At 30.8% G+C, this 18,242-nt stretch overlaps 2 protein-coding genes across 3 annotated transcripts in view; one reads left to right on the top strand and one right to left on the bottom strand.

Moving 5' to 3' along the window:
• LOC130896048 (ankyrin repeat and KH domain-containing protein 1-like) overlaps nt 1-4,358 on the top strand; it is a 29,497-nt gene extending 25,139 nt beyond the window's left edge. For both annotated transcript variants that reach the window (XM_057803814.1, XM_057803815.1), the window contains exons 22-26: nt 248-502; nt 1,146-1,548; nt 1,612-1,868; nt 2,337-2,534; nt 3,522-4,358. In XM_057803814.1, coding sequence (XP_057659797.1) covers nt 248-502; nt 1,146-1,548; nt 1,612-1,868; nt 2,337-2,534; nt 3,522-3,545 — 1,137 coding nt within the window. In that variant the 3' untranslated portion in view covers nt 3,546-4,358. The remainder of the gene's footprint in view (nt 1-247; nt 503-1,145; nt 1,549-1,611; nt 1,869-2,336; nt 2,535-3,521) is intronic.
• A 502-nt stretch (nt 4,359-4,860) lies between these two features.
• On the bottom strand, nt 4,861-17,450 carry LOC130895321 (engulfment and cell motility protein 1-like). Its single transcript, XM_057802547.1, has 12 exons — nt 17,243-17,450; nt 12,194-12,449; nt 11,869-12,140; nt 10,372-10,628; nt 10,124-10,309; nt 9,923-10,065; nt 9,773-9,863; nt 7,971-8,166; nt 7,786-7,905; nt 7,569-7,724; nt 5,434-5,597; nt 4,861-5,356 (listed from the first exon to the last, which is right to left on the bottom strand). Exons 1-12 carry the CDS (start codon nt 17,372-17,374, stop codon nt 5,020-5,022), a joined length of 2,310 nt encoding a protein of 769 aa, XP_057658530.1. The 5' UTR covers nt 17,375-17,450; the 3' UTR covers nt 4,861-5,019.
• Nucleotides 17,451-18,242: the final 792 nt, after the last annotated feature.

Here is an 18,242-nt window from a genome sequence, read left to right as displayed (position 1 = left end):
TCCTTTATTTATTCATTCATTCCTTGACTTACTCATTTCTCAATTCATTAATTTTTTTATTTATTCATCCTTTTATTTATTTATTCATTCCTTAATTTAATAATTTCTTGATTTATTTATTTATCCTTTTATTTATTTATGCATTCCTTGATTTATTTGTTTTTCGTTTTATCTATTCATTCATTTATTGTTTGATTTATTCATTTCTCGATTTATTTATTTATTTTTTCAAAATTTGTTGTTGCAGAGTTATCAAGAGCAAACCAAACCGCAAAATCCGTTGCCGCCGATAGGTAGCAACGTTGCGCATAACAGACAACCGAATGCTCAAACGAACGCCGATATTTTTGGAGATTTTCTGAAACACGGCGGCGGCGGCGGCGGATCGGGAGCCGGCAACAACATTCCAAATATGTTAAATTTATCCAACGACGGTCATTTGTTGCAATCCACTTATAATCCGATGCCGAATATGAATTTTTCCCAACCTCAACAGCAACAGGTAATTGAAAAAAATTTACCGATTTTCATTTTTGAGTTCGTCCATTTTTACATGTTTCTTTTTTTCGAAATTAACGAGATGTCTTAGTGTATTTTCTCCCTATTTTTTCAACTATCTTACAGATATGATTTTTCCAATTTTACGTTCCTTTCAATTATTTATAGTTTATTTTAACTATTGAATTCATTTCGTTTATTTATTCAACTCTTCTTCGATTTATTTTAATATTTCAAATATTTCAACGTTTTAATCGTTCTTTTCAAGATTTTTTTGCAATTTTTTGAAATTAATTTCAAGAATACTTCGGTTTATTTTATTCATTTATTTATTCAACTTTCTCTTCGTTATTTTCAAGATAGTTTTTGCAATTTATTCTAACAATTCCTCGATTTATTTTATTCATTTATTTATTCAACTTGTGATTTCTCCATTTCAATATATTTTTTTAATTTTTCACAATTTATTTTAACAAATCTTAGGTTTATTTTATTCTTTCATTTATTCAACTATTAATTCGTCTATTTCAAGATAGTTTTTACAATTTATTCTAATAATTCCTCGATTTATTTTCCTCATTTATTTATTCAATAACAAATTTTCATAATTTTTTCTGCAAAAAAATGATTTTTTTTTTGTTTCGTAGCATCAACAACAGACCGCCAGCATGTCACGCCTTAATCCGAAAGCTCCCGAATATTCCAGCTACAACGTGCAACAACAAAACAAACAACAACAACAATCACAGTCACCGCACATTTATAACGGTTACCAAAACAACATATATATGCAAAAACAACCGCAATCGCAACAGCAACAACAGCAACAGCAGCAGCAGCAACAACAGCAACAAGCGGGAGTCGATAATTATCATCGAACCGCCGGCGCAGTTGGCGGTTTGAATACGTCTCAGAATCGCAGCATGTGGATGCCGATGCAACCGCCGTTCGCGCACCAATCGGAATTGATCAGCGGCCTAGCCGGTATCACTCTGCAAAGTCTCGCCAATATGGCCGGAAACGAAGTACTAGAAAATGGCGGCGAATTGGGTAGGTCATCTTGAACCGTGCGATTCTTCTTCTTCTTCTATTCTTTTCATTTTATTTTTTAAGGTATGGTCAATAATTCGCCAAATATGTCGCCGAATATGCCTCCGGTGCCGCACGGTTATCATCCTGACAACTTATACGGAATGGAGGACAGGAAACCACCTCAACCGATCGGTACGGGAAGAAAAGCCTTCGCCTCCCAAATGGAAAATTGGAGATCGAACGATAAAACCGATAAATGGGCGTTGGGAAATAACGCGGAATTTTCCTTGAGAAACCCGCAGATGTATCAAGAAGATTTGGCGCCTATTGAATTTACGGTGAGCGTTTTTTAGGTTATGTTTAACTGAAACGTTGTTTTTTCATTGTATCTTTCGTTTTCTATAATAAAATCCACAATTCGTTGAATTAGAATCAATTAACATCGTAAATGATTATACGTACAGGGTGGGAGAAAAGTATTTTGTTCATAGACGTCAATTTCGAGGTTATGTTTGACAAAAACGTTGTTTTTTCATTGTATCTTTCGTTTTCTATAATAAAATCCACAATTCGTTGGATTAGAATCAATTAACATCGTAATTGATTATACATACAGGGTGGGGTAAAAGTATTTCGTTCATCTATGGTAAATTTGAGGATATGCTTAATTTTACCGTTTTTTTTTTCAGTTTTATGCAATAAAATCCAAAATAGTTGATTTAGATTACACAAAAAACTTAATTATACATACAGGGTGGAGTAAAATTCTATAGTTTGTTTATGGTATTTTTTCTTGTGTGTGTTAGCGTTCGATGCCGCCGTTAGAAGCCCCACACGGTTTCATAAACGGTCCGCAGTATTACAATCAACCGCCGATGAATGTTGCAGCCGCCGCCGCCGCCGTCGCTATGCGTCAGGATTTCATGCAGGACATCTCGAAATTGGACCTTTCCACTTGGGATAACAACCCGAGACAAATTCCCGAATTGCAGGATAAACAACACGTACGTTTATATCAAAAGTTTTAATCGACAAAATAAAATTGATTTCGAGGGTTGGGGTGGGGGGTAAATATTTGGATTCGGTAAATTTAAGTTGCTGTCATTTTTTTCTTAACTTTGTGCGATCGTTTTGTAAATATTTCATTTAATTAGTTAAATATGGCGGAAAATGTCAACCGGACATTTTGTTTTTCAATTTTTAGAGTTTTAGCGGACGCACTGTATATAGTCTATTTACGTTCGAGTATTGTCGATAAAATTTTGATTTTTCTAAAATATTCTCGATGTTACATGATTTTTTTTGGAAAATTTTTTCACTGATTGCGGAATTAATCAATTTTTGATTTTATTCGGGGACACACTGTATATGGTGTATTTATTTTCGAGAATCTTCGATAAAATCTCGATTTTTCTAAAAATTCTATTTACCAAAAAAATTAATTTCTCTTATTTTCAAAACATTCTTCTATTTCCCATTCGATTTTTTTTTGTCACTTCCAATTTTCTTCTCCATTACCGACTATTTTGATCGTCTTTGTCTATGGGGGGCATTCGTGAATTCTTATTTATTCTTTTGTTTTTTTAATGTTTACATCAAATTACAGCGAAAAATGACAGATAACAGAGTAGTAGATCATTCTTCTTCTTTATTATCTATCGTTCAATGAATGGAAAAGGTTATTGAAGGTTATTGAAGACGAAATTTGACAGTTTAAACGATTTTCGAGGTTAGAAACAAAAAATAGACAAAAACTATACAAGGAAACAAAATTTCTCATCTTTTTTCTGTGTTTTCCACTCGTTTTACGCTTACGTCAAATTATAATGACAACTGACAGATGACAATGTTGTAAATCATTATTTATTATCATCGAATTAAAGGTTATTGAAGAAGGTTATTTCTCGTTTTGTAATTTCTCTTTTATTTTTAAAATATTCTATTTCCCATTCGAATTTTTTTGTCATTTTATATTTTTTTTTCTGTTTTAGGGTTGGAACAAGTGGAACCAGTAACCTTACAAGAAACACACACATTGAAACTATAAGCGTATTTTAATTAAGTCTAAAAAACCGAAATTTAGCTTTTCTCTCTTTCTCTCTATGTAACTTTTTATTTTCAATACCGAGTTTTATTGCAGTAGATTCTAGATCTAGTTTCCTTCAACTTTATACAAACTTTATTTTTTTTTTGTTGGTTATGGTATAATCGGATCGTATTTTGACCCAATATACAGGTCGAAATATTTTATCGAGACTTTATATTATAATATACATATATATATGAAAAAGCAGTTTTTGCGTATGTCGGTGTAAATATTTAAACAAACAAAAAACAACAACAGATCTTTCACTGGTAGATGTTTTGCATGATGGTTTTTTGAATGATTCTTCTTCTTTTTTTTTTTCAAATAACCGCTTATAGTTTAATTATCGTTTTCTTTTCGATTTTTGGAAAATGAGACGACATTACGTCGACTTGGAAAACATAGACATTAATTTAATGAAAAAAATATAATAAATAATTATGTAAACCGTAGTAGTTGCGCAAATTAATTATATATATATAAAAAAATTTTTTTTGAGGGATCGGCGATTAAGAGACGAGTATAAACCTGTGACTGTTCTCTTATCGAATATATTTTTTTCCTACTTGTATAAGTTTTTGCCGTCATTATAGAAAAAAAAATGAGAATTGTTGCGCGACAAACACTAATTTGCGCGCGCCCCCCCGTATCTTGCTGATAAATTGTAGGACTATTAATTATACGGATTATTATGTAATATTTGCTTGTACATGAAGACTTAAATATATCTTTATGCACTGTAGTTTCGTATTTTTTCTTCTCCCTTTCCATTCCCGACTCAAATTTACCATTCGACCGAACCCTGTATATTGAAAACACGTGATATATGTCATTTAGTAATACTTCCCTTTTTTTTTATCTCCTCGCTACGTTTTATCATTTTTATTTATAATGCTTACGTCAAATTTACTGACAAACGACATTAGTCTCTATGATAGATCATTCTTCTTTTTTATTATCCACTGTTGAAATGATTCAAGGTTACAAACAACAAAAATATAGAAATATTATATAAGAAAACAACATTTTTCATCTTTTTTCTCCACTCGTCTAAGGCATAGTCATAGTGACAATTGACAGATGACAATGCTGTAAATCATTCATCGGTAAACAATTATATTAAGGCAATACGAAATGTCATTTATTATTACTATCTTTTCTTTTTTTATTTCATTTTCAATAATTCTCTTCTTTTTTAATGGTTACGTCAAATTACAGTGAAAAATGACAGATAACAGAGTAGTAAATCTTTCGTCTTCTTTATTATCTACTGTTCAATGAATTTTAGGTTATTTGAGACGCAGTTTGTCGGTTGAAGGTTTGAAACGTAAAAATAAAACTTTTTTCTACAAAAGAAATATTATTTATAAACACAAATAACTATTTCACAATAAACAATCAAATTATTTGGGTATATCCGGTGCTGGTCTTGTTGCAGTTTTGTTTCTAGAGTTGATCGACGTCGGTTTCGGAGGAAGCAACGGTTTCGGTACATCTGGCACTGGCGGTGGATTTTTCGGTATCGAAACGTGTTGTAATTCGATAAGTTGCAATTTAAGATCCATTTCCGTTAAAATTTCCAATTCCTTATTGTACTGATCGCTCCTGCGCGAGTTACCCGTTAATATATTAAATCCGTCGGTCCATCTGGCGGCCATATTCTCATTTTCGGCGATAAAATTAACCTGGTGTTCAGAATAATTTATTATAATTGAAAAAGCCAACGCAGAAGATTTACACCTATAATTGAAACGCCATATATATTTAATAACACCCGAGAAGAAGAAGAAGAAAAGAAGAAGCGAAATGGAACTTACAAATTGGCGTGTTTGCAATTCAAACCGACAGCGATATGCGTGATATCTGCAGTTTTTATAATTTCTTTCAGTTCCATTTCGTTGGTTTTTTTATCGGTCACATCGTATATTTGTAATTCTCTTTCGTTTCTGTTCAATTGGACGAACATCAGTCCTGACGTTTTCTAAAAATAAAACTGGACAATTCAACGCTGAAATATGATGCAGTTTAAGTATTGATATTCCATTGAAGGAATCGCTAGTTAACAATGTTTCATTTAACACATCACTAGTTAAAGATGTTTCGTTAAATGAATCACTAATTAACGATGTGTCATTAAACAAATAGGTAGTGATAAAAGTTTCATTAAAGAAATCACTAAAATCACTAGTGAAAGATATTTCATTACACAAACTGGTAGTGAACAAATTTAATCGGTAGTGAACAAAGCTCCATTGAATAAATCACTAGTCAACGATGTTCCATTGGAAGAAAATCACTAGTGAACGATGTTACATTAAATAATTCAATATTGAACGATGTTTCATCAAATAAATCAATAATGAACAAAGTTTCATTAAAGAAATCACTAGTCAACGATGTTCCATTGAAAAAATCACTAGTGAACGATGTTCCATTGAAAAAAATCACTAGTGAACGGTGTTTTATCGGAAGAAAACCACTAGTGAACGATATTTCATTGAATAAATCAATATTGAACGATGTTTCATCAATTAAATCAATATTGAACGATGTTTCATCAATTAAATCAATATTGAACAAAGTTTCATTAAAGAAATCACTAGTCAACGATGTTCCATTGAAAAAAATCACTAGTGAACGTTGTTTGATCGGAAGAAAATCACTAGTTAACGGTATTTCATTAAATAAATCAATATTGAACGATGTTTCATCAAATAAATCAATATTGAACGATGTTTCATCAAATAAATCAATAATGAACAAAGTTTCATTAAAGAAATCACTAGTCAACGATGTTCCATTGAAAAAAATCACTAGTGAACGGTGTTTGATCGGAAGAAAATCACTAGTGAACGATATTTCATTAAATAAATCAATATTGAACGATGTTTCATCAATTAAATCAATATTGAACAAAGTTTCATTAAAGAAATCACTAGTCAACGATGTTCCATTGAAAAAAATCACTAGTGAACGTTGTTTGATCGGAAGAAAATCACTAGTTAACGGTATTTCATTAAATAAATCAATATTGAACGATGTTTCATCAAATAAATCAATATTGAACGATGTTTCATCAAATAAATCAATAATGAACAAAGTTTCATTAAAGAAATCACTAGTCAACGATGTTCCATTGAAAAAAATCACTAGTGAACGGTGTTTGATCGGAAGAAAATCACTAGTGAACGATATTTCATTAAATAAATCAATATTGAACGATGTTTCATCAATTAAATCAATAATGAACAAAGTTTCATTAAAGAAATCACTAGTCAACGATGTTCCATTGAAAAAAATCACAAGTGAACGGTGTTTGATCGGAAGAAAATCACTAGTGAACGATGTTTCATCAAATAAATCAATAATGAACATATTTATATATAAATTATATGATTTTATTATTTTCCGAGTTTCATTAACAATATTTGAAAACTACTAAGGATTTGATAATTAATTCCGAAGCAAAGAGAGTGTTTCATCAAAAATGATTAAATACTAGTAATTATTTTCAAAAAATTCAGCTATCTCTTGTTTATAACGAAGTTTCATCAAAAATTTTAGGTAACCGAGTGTTTCATTGATAATTATTTAATAAATGAAAACTACATCAGTGACGATAAATCGATATTCTCCGTGGTTTTAGTCGTTGATGTTAACAGTTTTAAAAAAATGAGTGTTTCATAATTAATTAGACGGTGCAAACGAAGTATTTCGTCAAGAATGATCAAATTCCTGTCTCTTGTTCAACGAAGTTTCATCAATAATTTCAGATATATGGGTGTTTCATTAATTAATACACCGCTCGAACCAAGTGTTTCATCAATAACTATACGATTAATGCAATTATTTTCCGAGTTTCATCAACAATATTTGGAAACTACTAGTAAATTGATAATTAATTTCGAAGAAAAAAAAGTGTTTCATCAAAAATTGCTAGAACATACGTTACCTTGTCCAAAACTTTCGGGAAATAATCTCCGGTTTTTAAAACGTTCAATCTATTTTGGTGCAAATAGGGTTCGTTGTTTTTCATATAATTATCTTTAATTTGCCTTATACAGGGATGGTTTTTCAACAAATTCGACAGCTCCGTATCTTTTTCTTTCTAAAATATACGAAATTTCATTTTTTTTTTCAAAATAAACGCACTTGTCCGTGTCTCTGACCTGCCATTGTTTCAACACCTCGCCGTAATTCAACTCCGTCATATAGTTGGTTAAATTCTTGAAATTCAAAGGACGTTTATCGAGAACCATTTTGATTTGTTTTTTGAGCGCTCTCATCAACTGAAATACGAAAACGTACAATTTCCGGTCGGGTTACGAAAAAAAAAAAAAAAATCGCCACTCACTTTAGGATAGTCTTCGATTGTCGATACTTTCATTTCCCTTCTAGTTCTCGATAACAACCACATCGATCTTGAGAATAATTCGAAGAAAAACGGATTTTTCGGTGACGTATTGAACACAATCGGTTGATAAAACAAGCTTTTCGAATCGGGAGGATCTAAACCGATGTCTAAAAGATGAGCCAACAACTTCACCACCCTTAAAACAATAAAAAATATACCGAAAATTTGTAAATTAGCAACCAATCATACTTATTACGACCCCCTCGAAACTATCCGTTCAAAAAATTGTTAATACACTCAAAATTCACTGGTTTTAAGATGAAAAAATCAAAGTTTTGGAGTAGTAAGACAATTACAGACCCCTAATCTCCAAAGTATATTTGACCACCCCGTATATTCAACAACTATATCGATTTGTAGAATAATTTTCTAATTAGGAAGATCTAAATTATTATCTAACAACTTCACCCCCCAAAAATACTCGAAAATTTAGTAAAATTATATAAATAGGCAACCAATCATACTTATTACGACCCCCTCGAAACTATCCGTTCAAAAAATTGTTAATACACTCATAATTCACTGTTTTTAAGATGAAAAAATTAAAGTTTTGGAGTAGTAAGACAACTAGTACCCACTTATCTTCAAAGTATGTTTGACTACCCCGTATATTCAACAACTACGTCGATTTGTAGAATAATTTTCCAATCAGGAAGATCTAAATTATTATCTAACAACTTTACCCCCCAAAAATACTCGAAAATGTAATAAAATTATATAAATAGGCAACCAATTCTACTCAATTACGCATATTCGACCCCCTCGAAACTATCCGTTCAAAAAATTGTTAATATACTCAAAATTCACTGTTTTTAAGATGAAAAAATTGAAGTTATGGAGTAGTACTTCAACTAGTACCCACTAATCTTCAAAGTATGTTTGACTACCCCGTATATTCAACAACTACATCGATTTGTAGAATAGTTTTCTAATTAGGAAGATCTAAATTATTATCTAACAACTTCACCCCCCAAAAATACTCAAAAATGTGATAAAATTATATAAATAGGCAACCAATCATACTTATTAAGACCCCCTCGAAACTATCCGTTCAAAAAATTGTTAATATACTCAAAATTCACTGGTTTTAAGATGAAAAAATTGAAGTTATGGAGTAGTACTTCAACTAGTACCCACTAATCTTCAAAGTATGTTTGACTACCCCGTATATTCAACAACTACATCGATTTGTAGAATAGTTTTCTAATTAGGAAGATCTAAATTATTATCTAACAACTTCACCCCCCAAAAATACTCAAAAATGTGATAAAATTATATAAATAGGCAACCAATCATACTTATTAAGACCCCCTCGAAACTATCCGTTCAAAAAATTGTTAATATACTCAAAATTCACTGTTTTTAAGATGAAAAAATTGAAGTTATGGAGTAGTACTTCAACTAGTACCCACTAATCTTCAAAGTATGTTTGACTACCCCGTATATTCAACAACTACATCGATTTGTAGAATAGTTTTCTAATTAGGGAGATCTAAATTATTATCTAACAACTTTAACCCCTAAAAATACTCGAAAATTGAGTAAAATTATATAAGTAGGCAACCAGTTCTACACAATTACGCATAATGCACCCCCTCGAAACTATTCGTTCTCAATATTGTCGATAGACAACGATTTTTTTTGAAAAATTCGGTAAAGTGACTTTTGTAATAGAAATATTTGACAAAGTGAGGTTAATACAGGGTGTTTAAAGTATATCTTAAGTAAAAACTCGTACTTACTTTTCGCTAGTGACGAAAATCCCCGGTTCGTACACCCTTTCTTCGATTTGAGATTGACAAAAATTTTTTTTATGATTATTTTTATAGTGACCTGAAGATGATTTTTTCAATATTTAAACCATAAATCGCAAATTTTTCGAAATAACTCACGTAAAGCCTCCAAAGTTAAATAATTAATTGTGAAATTTTCGTAATCGAAACTAAAACTGGATTGTCTTAATTTCGGCGTACAAATCGTCGACGATTTCATAGAATCCTGACTTTTATCGCTCACTATAGACGCCAAAGAGAATCTTTGAAAAAAAAATCGAAATTTTTTATAAAAAAAAGGAAATTATAAAAAAAAATTACCTTTCTGCTTTTTGGAAAGTGAGTAAATTCTCCAAAGAATTACTAAGGGATGTTTGTCGTACTTCGTCGAAGTCCAGTAATACTGTAAGACGACGAACATCGTCTACAGGTAATTCGAATTCGTCTTTATTAAAAACGCTACTGTCATTCAAACTAACCTCACTTTTTAAAGCTTCTTCATATAAACTTGAAAAAATCCAATAAAAAACCTTCATATTAAATTCAAAATTAAAAAAAAAGAAATTTACCTTAATATGTACGTCTGAATGACGTACAATTCGTGTTCCATTGATTTATCTAAACCCCCAGGCGCTATGATATATTTATAAATATCCTCCCTATTCTGATTTAAATTCATTTCTTTTATTAATTGTTTCTTTTGATCGCCCTTACACAGCCTTATGATCGTGTTTATTAATAACAAGACGCCGTATTGCAATTTGTTTTTGCAATCAGTTAGGCGTATGTAAGGAATAAGACACGTTATTGGTATATCTTTTATTATCTAAAAGATAATGATAACGATAAACACTACAAGATACTTAAATTTTGAAATATGGCAACACCGAGAGGAATACGTCAAATCTGTCATTACCAAGTTTGATGTTTGACCGGACAGGATTTATTGACGAATCATTCTCCACTACGACATCCCTCGTATACCGAATTTTATCAATCAATTTGTATCATACATTTTGCTAGAAATTTTCCTTCGCCTTTATGGGTTAAGTTTGCCATGTCATACGTCAATTTCCGTTCCAATCTTGATATTCGTGTTTTTCGTATTGTTATTTGTTATTATTTCAAAAAAAAAAATAGATCGAAGTGAATATAGAAGGCGTCTCAAAAATAATATCGGTTGACAATACGAGTTCTCACACATAGGTTCAAACAAAAACAATTTTGAACAATCAAAACATCGAATTGATGAGTCATCCGGTGTACAGTACCCCATTGATTTATTCTTAAACCCGCAGATTAAAAAAATTACGTTTTTCTACACCAAATCACACACACTCAAACGGAATTTAAAGAAAAACGCTTCGTTAATTGGTTTAAACGCATGTCTAACTCAAAACTTAACTTACAGCCCTCGCATACCGAATTTTATTACTCAATTTGTATCATACATTTTGCTAGAAATTTTCCTTCGCTTTTATAGTTTATGTTTACGATGTCATACGTCATTTTAGTTTACGTGACATTGACAAGTCGGTCATTTTGCTTGAGTGACGTACAAAATATTTTTAACGTGCAAATTTCCGTTCCAATTTTGATATTCGTGTTTTTCGTATTGTTATTTGAAAAAATAGATCGAATATAAAGGGCGTCTCCAATTTTCACTTTGTTTATTACATACAATCCAACCCCTATGCAATGTCTGGTCTACTGATGGTTAAAACGACAAGAAATCGGCTAAATAATAAACAATATCGTTCATTACTCGATGAACAATTCACAACACAACAATAATGAATCACTTTTGGATGAATATACCTGAAATTGAAAATTAAAAAATGAAAAACTCGCCAATGATTCCAAATATGAAGTAAATATTGCCGAAATGTATGCAACACACAATTCACGTTAAAGTATATAGAGTTGCCTACTACTTTGTAGTATAAAGAATTGAAAATCAATAAATTTATTGATGTGAATGGTTTTTTTTAAAGAAATTCGGTTAAACTTGATAATAATAAATGAAAATTAATGTTTTCTTTTTCGAATAAGATTATTTGACTCACCCTTTCTTTCCACGCGATAAATTCCGGATCTTTTATCATCAGAATTTTATGTAAAATAGCTAAAGCGTACTGTATGTGATCGGATACGAGATCGTTAGAACCATTCCTCACGATATTTATGGTTTTTTCCAATAACTCTTCCGGTATATCTTTATAATATCCTTTTAAAAATAGATGACATATCGTAATAAGCAAGGCGAGCAATTCTTTTTCCTCTAAATGTTCTTCTTCGACGTAAGTTTTGATCAATATCGAATGATTTTCGTTATCCACTAAGAATTTCCGTTAGTTAATCTCAAAGCAACCACTGGATAAACATATTTACCTAATTCTTCTATGAAGACGGGATCGTGGGCAAGTTTCATCAAATCCTCGTAACATATGGCACGTTCTAGACTCGGGGGTTGGTCGTTTATATGGGGGATAATGCGATTTTTGAGTAAATAGTCTATCGAAAAGACAATTTTTATACAATCGTTGTGTTTGATGTTTTTATAGGTTTTTTCAGATAGATACGTATCTATAGTTGGATCGTTCACGTTAGTTTGTATCAATTTTAAGCCGTAAACTGCTGAAATCGGCTAAAAACACAATTGTATCAGTGAATAATTCAAAAGTATAGATAAACAACATTAAAATCTAATTCCTTGAGATCGTTCACGTTAGTTTCGATTAATTTTAACCCGTAAACTACTGAAATCAGCTAAAAACACAATAGTATCAGTGAATCATTGAAAAGTATAGATAAACAACAATAAAATTTAATTCCTTGAGATCGTTCACGTTAGTTTGTATCAATTTTAAGCCGTAAACTGCTGAAATCGGCTAAAAATACAATTGTATCAGTGAATCATTCAAAAGTATAGATAAACAACATTAAAATTTGATTCCTTGAGATCGTTCACGTTAGTTTGTATCAATTTTAAGCCGTAAACTGCTGAAATCGGCTAAAAACACAATAGTATCAGTGAATCATTCAAAAGTATAGATAAACAACATTAAAATCTAATTCCTTGAGATCGTTCACGTTAGTTTCGATTAGTTTTAACCCGTAAACTACTGAAATCAGCTAAAAACACAATAGTATCAGTGAATCATTGAAAAGTATAGATAAACAACAATAAAATTTAATTCCTTGAGATCGTTCACGTTAGTTTGTATCAATTTTAAGCCGTAAACTGCTGAAATCGACTAAAAATACAATCGTATCAGTGAATCATTTAAAAGTATAGATAAACAACATTAAAATTTGATTCCTTGAGATCGTTCACGTTAGTTTGTATCAATTTTAAGCCGTAAACTGCTGAAATCGGCTAAAAACACAATAGTATCAGTGAATCATTCAAAAGTATAGATAAACAACAATAAAATTTAAATCCTTGAGATCGTTCACGTTAGTTTGTATCAATTTTAAGCCGTAAACTGCTGAAATCGACTAAAAATACAATCGTATCAGTGAATCATTTAAAAGTATAGATAAACAACATTAAAATTTGATTCCTTGAGATCGTTCACGTTAGTTTGTATCAATTTTAAGCCGTAAACTGCTGAAATCGGCTAAAAATACAATCGTATCAGTGAATCATTCAAAAGTATAGATAAACAACAATAAAATTTAAATCCTTGAGATCGTTCACGTTAGTTTGTATCAATTTTAAGCCGTAAACTGCTGAAATCGGCTAAAAATACAATTGTATCAGTGAATCATTCAAAAGTATAGATAAACAACAATAAAATTTAATTCCTTGAGATCGTTCACGTTAGTTTGTATCAATTTTAAGCCGTAAACTGCTGAAATCGGCTAAAAATACAATTGTATCAGTGAATCATTCAAAAGTATAGATAAACAACATTAAAATTTGATTCCTTGAGATCGTTCACGTTAGTTTGTATCAATTTTAAGCCGTAAACTGCTGAAATCGGCTAAAAACACAATAGTATCAGTGAATCATTCAAAAGTATAGATAAACAACATTAAAATCTAATTCCTTGAGATCGTTCACGTTAGTTTCGATTAGTTTTAACCCGTAAACTACTGAAATCAGCTAAAAACACAATAGTATCAGTGAATCATTGAAAAGTATAGATAAACAACAATAAAATTTAATTCCTTGAGATCGTTCACGTTAGTTTGTATCAATTTTAAGCCGTAAACTGCTGAAATCGGCTAAAAACACAATAGTATCAGTGAATCATTGAAAAGTATAGATAAACAACAATAAAATTTAATTCCTTGAGATCGTTCACGTTAGTTTGTATCAATTTTAAGCCGTAAACTGCTGAAATCGGCTAAAAACACAATAGTAACAGTGAATAATTCAAAAGTATAGATAAACAACATTAAAATTTGATTCCTTGAGATCGTTCACGTTAGTTTCGATTAATTTTAACCCGTAAACTACTGAAATCAGCTAAAAACACAATAGTATCAGTGAATCATTGAAAAGTATAGATAAACAACAATAAAATTTAATTCCTTGAGATCGTTCACGTTAGTTTGTATCAATTTTAAGCCGTAAACTGCTGAAATCGGCTAAAAATACAATTGTATCAGTGAATCATTCAAAAGTATAGATAAACAACATTAAAATTTGATTCCTTGAGATCGTTCACGTTAGTTTGTATCAATTTTAAGCCGTAAACTGCTGAAATCGGCTAAAAATACAATTGTATCAGTGAATCATTCAAAAGTATAGATAAACAACATTAAAATCTAATTCCTTGAGATCGTTCACGTTAGTTTCGATTAATTTTAACCCGTAAACTACTGAAATCAGCTAAAAACACAATAGTATCAGTGAATCATTGAAAAGTATAGATAAACAACAATAAAATTTAATTCCTTGAGATCGTTCACGTTAGTTTGTATCAATTTTAAGCCGTAAACTGCTGAAATCGGCTAAAAATACAATTGTATCAGTGAATCATTCAAAAGTATAGATAAACAACATTAAAATTTGATTCCTTGAGATCGTTCACGTTAGTTTGTATCAATTTTAAGCCGTAAACTGCTGAAATCGGCTAAAAATACAATTGTATCAGTGAATCATTCAAAAGTATAGATAAACAACATTAAAATTTGATTCCTTGAGATCGTTCACGTTAGTTTGTATCAATTTTAAGCCGTAAACTGCTGAAATCGGCTAAAAACACAATAGTATCAGTGAATCATTCAAAAGTATAGATAAACAACATTAAAATCTAATTCCTTGAGATCGTTCACGTTAGTTTCGATTAGTTTTAACCCGTAAACTACTGAAATCAGCTAAAAACACAATAGTATCAGTGAATCATTGAAAAGTATAGATAAACAACAATAAAATTTAATTCCTTGAGATCGTTCACGTTAGTTTGTATCAATTTTAAGCCGTAAACTGCTGAAATCGACTAAAAATACAATCGTATCAGTGAATCATTTAAAAGTATAGATAAACAACATTAAAATTTGATTCCTTGAGATCGTTCACGTTAGTTTGTATCAATTTTAAGCCGTAAACTGCTGAAATCGGCTAAAAACACAATAGTATCAGTGAATCATTCAAAAGTATAGATAAACAACAATAAAATTTAAATCCTTGAGATCGTTCACGTTAGTTTGTATCAATTTTAAGCCGTAAACTGCTGAAATCGACTAAAAATACAATCGTATCAGTGAATCATTTAAAAGTATAGATAAACAACATTAAAATTTGATTCCTTGAGATCGTTCACGTTAGTTTGTATCAATTTTAAGCCGTAAACTGCTGAAATCGGCTAAAAATACAATCGTATCAGTGAATCATTCAAAAGTATAGATAAACAACAATAAAATTTAAATCCTTGAGATCGTTCACGTTAGTTTGTATCAATTTTAAGCCGTAAACTGCTGAAATCGGCTAAAAATACAATTGTATCAGTGAATCATTCAAAAGTATAGATAAACAACATTAAAATTTGATTCCTTGAGATCGTTCACGTTAGTTTGTATCAATTTTAAGTCGTAAACTGCTGAAATCGGCTAAAAACACAATAGTATCAGTGAATCATTCAAAAGTATAGATAAACAACATTAAAATCTAATTCCTTGAGATCGTTCACGTTAGTTTCGATTAGTTTTAACCCGTAAACTACTGAAATCAGCTAAAAACACAATAGTATCAGTGAATCATTGAAAAGTATAGATAAACAACAATAAAATTTAATTCCTTGAGATCGTTCACGTTAGTTTGTATCAATTTTAAGCCGTAAACTGCTGAAATCGACTAAAAATACAATCGTATCAGTGAATCATTTAAAAGTATAGATAAACAACATTAAAATTTGATTCCTTGAGATCGTTCACGTTAGTTTGTATCAATTTTAAGCCGTAAACTGCTGAAATCGGCTAAAAACACAATAGTATCAGTGAATCATTCAAAAGTATAGATAAACAACAATAAAATTTAAATCCTTGAGATCGTTCACGTTAGTTTGTATCAATTTTAAGCCGTAAACTGCTGAAATCGACTAAAAATACAATCGTATCAGTGAATCATTTAAAAGTATAGATAAACAACATTAAAATTTGATTCCTTGAGATCGTTCACGTTAGTTTGTATCAATTTTAAGCCGTAAACTGCTGAAATCGGCTAAAAATACAATCGTATCAGTGAATCATTCAAAAGTATAGATAAACAACAATAAAATTTAAATCCTTGAGATCGTTCACGTTAGTTTGTATCAATTTTAAGCCGTAAACTGCTGAAATCGGCTAAAAATACAATCGTATCAGTGAATCATTGAAAAGTATAGATAAACAACAATAAAATTTAATTCCTTGAGATCGTTCACGTTAGTTTGTATCAATTTTAAGCCGTAAACTGCTGAAATCGGCTAAAAATACAATCGTATCAGTGAATCATTTAAAAGTATAGATAAACAACATTAAAATTTAATTCCTTACGATCGTTCACGTTAGTTTCGATTAATTTTAAGCCGTAAACTGCTGAAATAGGATAAAAATAGGTTCGTATCAGTGAATCATTCAAAAGATTCGATTCCAATTGGCAAATGATTGTGCACTTTTTTTTAATTGTAAAGTATTGAGCCTTCAACTAATTCTGAACGTGGAGTAGGTAGATAAAGGTTGTGTTTCGAAGTGATTTTTCTAAATTTGAAGAAACGTGCTTAAGAATTAGACAAGCGGATGCTGGGAAAAGAAAATTACGTTAAAAAATATATTTTTTGTGTTTTTTTTTATTGTGCCAGATACTTTTGGACACCATCCTCGTGTGTAATGGTGGTTGCTTTGAAATCGTTAATTGCGCTGGTGCCGGATCGTCGTTTTTTCATTTTTTTTTAAGAAATTTCGAAATTTCGAAATATAACTAATTAATAGATAAAGAATTTTACTTACCAAACCGCATGTTTTACATATATCTTTGACAATGTCACATAACGATTTATTTTTATCTAAATCATATAAAATTTGTTCTTTACTATCATGTTTTTCGACTGAAATTTTAGCTATATTCGAAACGTTTGCCATTTTTGCCCCAAAAAAATGACAAACACACTCGATACATAATTCGTAGTTAACAATATGAATGATATTTTAAATATACAAACATTTTCAGCTGATAAAACGGAGAGATAAGTTTATTATCAATAATATACAGGTGGGGTTCGTTGGATAACGTTATAAATTATCTCGGTATCCATGGTCATGTTTGATAACGGAATATTTCGTTGTATGAATCATTGGAAATACTAAAACAACTTCCAGTTTTGATAAATAACAAAAAAAAATAGCAATATCTAGTTGGTGTATGAAAATTTTCAGCTTTCGGTGGAATTTCACATAAATACGAAATAAAATTCATGCTATTCCACCAAAAGTTACGATTTATCAGTATCGTCTCCAGGAAAATGTTTTCTATGTATCGGAAGAGGTTTTTGTATGTATTGAAGATGCTTTCCAGAAGAAAACTATCAGTCTTCAATGTTAGTAATACCAAAACGTTACGAAGATGATTCCGGATATGTCCTCGGCGTCACTGATGCAAAGATAGCACGTGATCGAGGAATACATCGTTGGGCATGATGTTGGGAGTTGAAAGGAAGCTCCACTTAGATCAGTATCTGAAATGGAGTGTAAATATATGGAATAGTAGCTGAAATAAGGACGCTACATGAAAATGCGATTATTGGAGGGAATATTTCAGGAACGCGAAGGGTGAAATACAGATTGAGACGAATTGAGCAGTGTTAAGGGCAAAATCTCAAACAATCGGATCAGATGTTCACTATATACCTCGGAAATGATAGTTTGACCATCTGGGATGATCTGGAAGGACAATAAACCTTCCATTAGACAAAAAAGAAGACAGAGTTTGCATAAAACGGTAAATAGTTGT

This window comes from Diorhabda carinulata, chromosome 6 (genome assembly GCF_026250575.1).
Source record: "Diorhabda carinulata isolate Delta chromosome 6, icDioCari1.1, whole genome shotgun sequence".
Lineage (NCBI taxonomy): Eukaryota > Metazoa > Arthropoda > Insecta > Coleoptera > Chrysomelidae > Diorhabda > Diorhabda carinulata.
The sequence above is the reverse complement of the archived record's forward strand: the minus strand, read 5'-3'. Positions and strand labels throughout refer to the sequence as shown.

Excerpts from the sequence above, each read along its gene's own strand:
- LOC130895321 (XM_057802547.1), bottom strand. The coding sequence starts at position 17,374 with ATGGCAAACGTTTCGAATATAGCTAAAATTTCAGTCGAAAAACATGAT. Across the intron at positions 10,629-11,868 it reads TTATCGCGTGGAAAGAAAGG|ATAATAAAAGATATACCAAT; the intron begins GTGAGTCAAATA and ends ATTATCTTTTAG. Across the intron at positions 9,864-9,922 it reads TTTAACTTTGGAGGCTTTAC|GTCACTATAAAAATAATCAT; the intron begins GTGAGTTATTTC and ends AATCATCTTCAG.